Source organism: Octodon degus, unplaced genomic scaffold, assembly GCF_000260255.1.
Source record: "Octodon degus isolate 3935 unplaced genomic scaffold, OctDeg1.0 scaffold00008, whole genome shotgun sequence".
Taxonomy (NCBI): domain Eukaryota; kingdom Metazoa; phylum Chordata; class Mammalia; order Rodentia; family Octodontidae; genus Octodon; species Octodon degus.
Window position 1 is genome coordinate 7,904,491 of NW_004524584.1, and position 5,107 is coordinate 7,909,597.

General features: G+C 41.2%; 1 protein-coding gene across 3 annotated transcripts in view; it reads left to right on the plus strand.

Annotated features, from left to right (window-relative positions):
* The window catches only part of Topbp1 (DNA topoisomerase II binding protein 1), a 64,475-nt gene extending 63,341 nt beyond the window's left edge, over window positions 1-1,134 (plus strand). For all 3 annotated transcript variants that reach the window (XM_023706591.1, XM_023706596.1, XM_023706597.1), the window contains one exon: window positions 426-1,134. In XM_023706591.1, the coding sequence (XP_023562359.1) occupies window positions 426-569 (144 nt within the window). In that variant the 3' untranslated portion in view covers window positions 570-1,134. The remainder of the gene's footprint in view (window positions 1-425) is intronic.
* The last annotated feature ends 3,973 nt before the right edge of the window (window positions 1,135-5,107 follow it).

The following is a 5,107-nucleotide window of genomic DNA, read 5'->3' on the forward strand; positions in this document are numbered from 1 at the left end:
AGTTACTGACCATATTCAACCCTCATTTTACCGGTGAAACTGGTAGTAAGGTCTGTACCTGAGGTGCACACTCAACAAGAGTGGGAGTGTCTCATGGGTCTCCTCACTAACAAGTGTGCTGTGCTGATGGTGAAGGGACAGGCATGCTGTGTTTCTCCTGTCAGAGGTGGAATACAGAAGCACCCCTGTAATGCCAGCGTGCTGTGAGGTTGGGGCAAGAGAGTCACACTCTGCCTGGGCAAGAGTGTTTCAAATAAAAAACAAGTAAATAAAAAGGGCTAGGGATATAGCTGAGTGCAAAGGCCCTAGATTCAATTTTCAGAGCTGAATACCCCTCTCCCCAAGGCATAGCAGGGTAAAGGAATCTATTATTTGATTATTTAAAAGTGAAATCTGAAAAGGAAATGTTTATTTTCCCTTTATAGGAATCTCCTCCTCCTGTAGAAAATTACTGTCTACCAGAAGCTGTTTCATTTCTTCAAAATAATAAGGAACCTGGACCTGGCTTATCACAAAAAAGGAAAGCTCCTGCAGAAAAAAATAAAGTCAAACGGTCTAGAGTACACTAATTGTACAGCCACTCTTTGGTTACGAAACATGAAATGTTAAGTTAATGGCCTGAGTGTTTCGATGATGGGTTTGTGTAATAAAGGCAAGTACCTAAAGAATTGCTTCAGACAGTAATGATGATCACATCTGATGTTTTTAACATCTGAAATTTAATCACTGAAATACTGTTCCTTAATTTAAAAAAAAAAATTACCTGTAGTAATAACAAAGTACAGCTCCTTACCAAGCTTGTTTTAAAACACTGATGGGTATAAGGGACTGTTTATTTTTTTTGTTAACATCTGAGATTGCAGCTCAGTGGAAGGTACATAGCGATGAGTTTTGCTCCAACACATCTCCTTTAATTCATAAAAACAAAAATTGTCAATTGGGGCTTTTCATGTTTCCCTGATTTTTATCCTCTCACCATTTTACCTCTTTAAAGGGCACCTGAGCACATATTAAAGAGGAACCTGGGGTTCTAAACCTATATATGTGTGTTGTATATATGTATATGTATGTTTATATAAATCTCCATGATGTTTGCCAACTTGGGGCAAAACTTGGAAAATATGACAATAAAGAATAAAAACAGTGACTCAAAGTATTAAGTTTTGCTAAACTCCTGTGTTCCCAGGTTGGCTTCGCCCTGTACGTGTGATTATTTTCCATCCTTAGTGGCTCCCAAAAAAACACCAGTGTACTGTGGTAAGGGATGTGGCACACGTTCCACGGTGGGCTGGCATGCCATCACTGTATGATAAGGACCATCATAGTCTTCTGGCAATAACTACCTCGTCTTATTTGAAGGACTTAAAGTGCAAGAAGATTGGCAAAAGTACGCTTACAAATTAAGTTACTAATTACACTTGTTATTTACACAGAACATTTTATTAGGCTTGTTGAAACCTCTTCTATTAGAGCCACTGAATTACCTTAGCCTTGGTTACTCCAACCCTAAGTACCTGTAGGGATCTGTCGAGCTCTTGCTGTACCCTAGAGGGAAAGGCAATGAGGATGAAGAAAAGACAGAAGAAAGCTGGGTCAGTGGAGCTCCTCTCTTGAGCCAAGGTGAGAAACTGCCCAAGAACAGTAGAGTGTTCATATCCCAGAGAGGTTAAGTTCATCCTCTCAACCAGGCAGTCAGTTGAACCAGCTGTAGCATCATGCTTTGAGAACTCCCGTGTTTCCCGGCTGGCTTCATCCTGCATACGTGATTATTCTCCATCTTCAGCGGCTCCCAACAAACAGCAGTGTACTGTATTTGTGGTAAGGGACATGGCACATGTTCCACAATGGGCTGGTATGCCATCACTGTATGATAGGGACCACTACAGTCTTCCAGCAGTAACTAATACCTTCATCTTATTTGAAGGACAAACCAGGCAGGTCATAATTTTAATGTAAACTGTTTATTTCTTAATGATTTTTGAAAGGCAAATAAACTTAGTGAAGGGAGAAATCTCAAATTGGACACACATCCCTGAAGACGAGCTGTTCCACAGCCAAGACCACCACAAATGTGCTCAGATTGGCAGCACTTGTCAACTGTCCTCAATGGTAAGAAAGATAAAGTGGGGAAATTAGAGACTTAAGACTGCATACAAAGGTCACCTGAGTTGTATCCTGTTCCAAAGTAACTGAACCAAGAAACTGCAAAGCAGCAAGAGAAAGAACCAACTGCAAGAGTAGCACCAAGAGAAACCGGTGAAGTAAAACAATATCTGCTAGTATAAAGGTATTTCTGAGGTGTGATCGTGGCACTTGGGTTAAGAGCATCCACTGGGAAGGAAACCAACTTGAAGGCTGAGCTAGCCTGGACATTCAGTGAGTGACCTGGGGAGACTTTGTCTTAAAATTAAGAGCTAGGGATGGAGCTCAGTGAGAAGGCCATGAGTTCAATCAGCACTCCCATCCCCACATATCTTTTTTTTTTTTTTTTCTACAGTTTTATTGATAAACATATAGCAATGAGACAGTTTCAAATCAAATCAGAAGTACAGTTTCAACAAATAATACACTGCATATATACCCCCCACATATCTATTGGTAAAATGGTGACGTGGGTCACAGGCCAATTCCAAATAGCCCAGAATTGGAAGGTGTTAGGCTGTCTTGTCACAAACTGACATTGGTTGAATTTGGGTTTGGGGAACAAGGACATTTAATAGTATAATAAAACATTCTAAAAACTAAAATTCCACCTCCAACTATTTCAAACCAAGACAGCACAATTTACTCCAATATTAAGAACTGTCTGCTGTACTCAAAAGGCATAATGTGCCCTCCCCAGTATGGGGTGGGACAGAAAAGGTGCGCCTCCAAGTCAGCATTGAAGGACATTTATTTCCCATTTTTGTTGTCCGGCCTGAAATCCAGGGAGAAGAGGAGAAGCAGACTCTCCTGGTGAAAAATGTGTTAGAGCCAAAATACTTGTATCTGTGACTTCCTGGTACTTAACCTTCCAAAGCCTTTTTCCTGTGCTTAAGGAGCTGTCAACAATAAACTAGTGAACATTTGCTATTTGTTTACCTAATTAGAACAATGCGTAGGGCCAGCCAAATAGCTCAGCAGATTAAAGCACCTGTTGAGGCAGGATGCAGAGGCCAGAATTTCAATCCTCAGGCCTGCCCTGCTGGCCCTGCCCCTGGGGTGCCCTGAGAAGGCCATTGAGACTGGGCGTGGTGGCATTGGGGAGGCTGTAAACAGGATCACTGTGAGTCCAGTCTATGTAGTGAGACCTTGTACACCCTGTATACTCTTGTCTTAAAAAAAAAAAAAAAAATTGCCCAGCCCAGGGTTAACAATTTTTTTTTTCCCCAATGACTGATGTTAACACTTGTCAGCTAAAGCTTAAAAAAAATGTCAGGGGAAAATGAAGGGCTTCTGTATAACAGACGCTTACACTCTGCTCTTTACCTCCCATTACTTACCATGGTGCTGCTCAAGTTTGGAGTCTCTACTTAAAGGCATACATTTGGTGCTCACCTGTAACCCTAGCTACTTAGGGAAGCTGAGGAGGGTGAGTAACAGAATTTGAAGCCATCTTGTCAACTTGATAAAATCATCTCGAGTTTTTTTTAAAAGGCTATGGATATTGCATCACAGAGTGCTTGCTAGCATGTGTGAGGCCCTGGGTTTGAACCTCGGCACGCAAAACAGCATTTATCTGTACCATGAAACCAAATAAATGCCAAAGCAAGCTGTAATAACCCTAGCACATTAAGACCAAGACAAGTCTGTCTGTTCCTTACCCATACTGGATTAAACAAAGGATGCTCGTTATCGTGCTGATATACAACCCACATGAACTTCAGAAGGCAGCCTGGTAGGTCTAGGGACCTGCGGGGCAGACACCACTCCTGCTGGGACTGTGGAGCTAGTTCTTAAGTAGGTGAGTCTCAGGTTTGGCAGGGGGTTCGGCTGAGCTCTGGTAAAATTACATTTCATGTCACATGAACCATAAATGCTTAAAATGTAGGTATAACTGTGAAGAAACAATGGAAGGGTACAATAAAACTAGCCAGTACTACTATAAAACAGGTTAACCTTTACAGTAAGTAAAGGTTACTGGAATGGTAACTAATGTCAAGGCATGAGCCAAACAGAATACAAGTATTGTGTTACAGAAGGAAATGAGCCACTACAGAAAGCATATTTAGAACAAGTTACCTAAGAAATTAATTAAAAATGGCCCTTATACTGATCATTAGTGAATCACAAATAATTTCTCAGTACTACTGCAGTCACAGGTACCCCCCACCCCCGAGTATTTAGGTGTTCAGAAATGCATTTAGAATCTGGGTGTGAGGGGCTTGCCAGATGGCTCAGTCGCTTAAAATGCCACGTGGGCAAATGCAGTCGGGCACATAAGACCGCAGTTCGAAGAATCCCGTAGAATCCAGGTGTGGTGGCTCATGCCCGTGAACTGAGCACTGCAGGAGGTGAGGTGGGAGGACTGCAAGTTTTGGCCCAGACTAGACAATTTAGCAAAATCATCTCAAAAAAGGACTAGGGATGCAGCTCAATGGGAAGGATTGTGTGTTCAGATCCCAACACTGTGGAAGCATTTGCATTAGAAATAGATGAATGGGGCCGGGGAGATGGCTCAGTGGAATAAGCACTTCCCTGGCAAGCACAAGGGCCTGAGTTCAATCCCCGGTTCTGCCAAAAAAAAAAAAAAAAAGAAGAAAGAAATAGATGAATATTTTCTGGCTAATCATACAATGTAAGGGACTTCCTACCTACTCAAATTAGCCCTGAGTTTTCTGACATTTTACAAAGGAGATGATTTATCTGTTTTGATAAATGTCTAATCTAGTGCTTCCCAAATTTTGTTGTACACTAAGATTAACTGCAGAATTACAAATAACCTCATGCACCAATTACACCCCATACAAGTTAAATAAGAATGTCTGGAGGTGAGAATCAGTATACATAAATATTTTTAAAGATCCTCATTCCAAAATGCAGTAGTCTGAGAACCATGGACATAATCTTAAATTACCCATTTTTATGAAAATAAAAAACTGCTTAGGGATAAATATGCTGTCTGAAC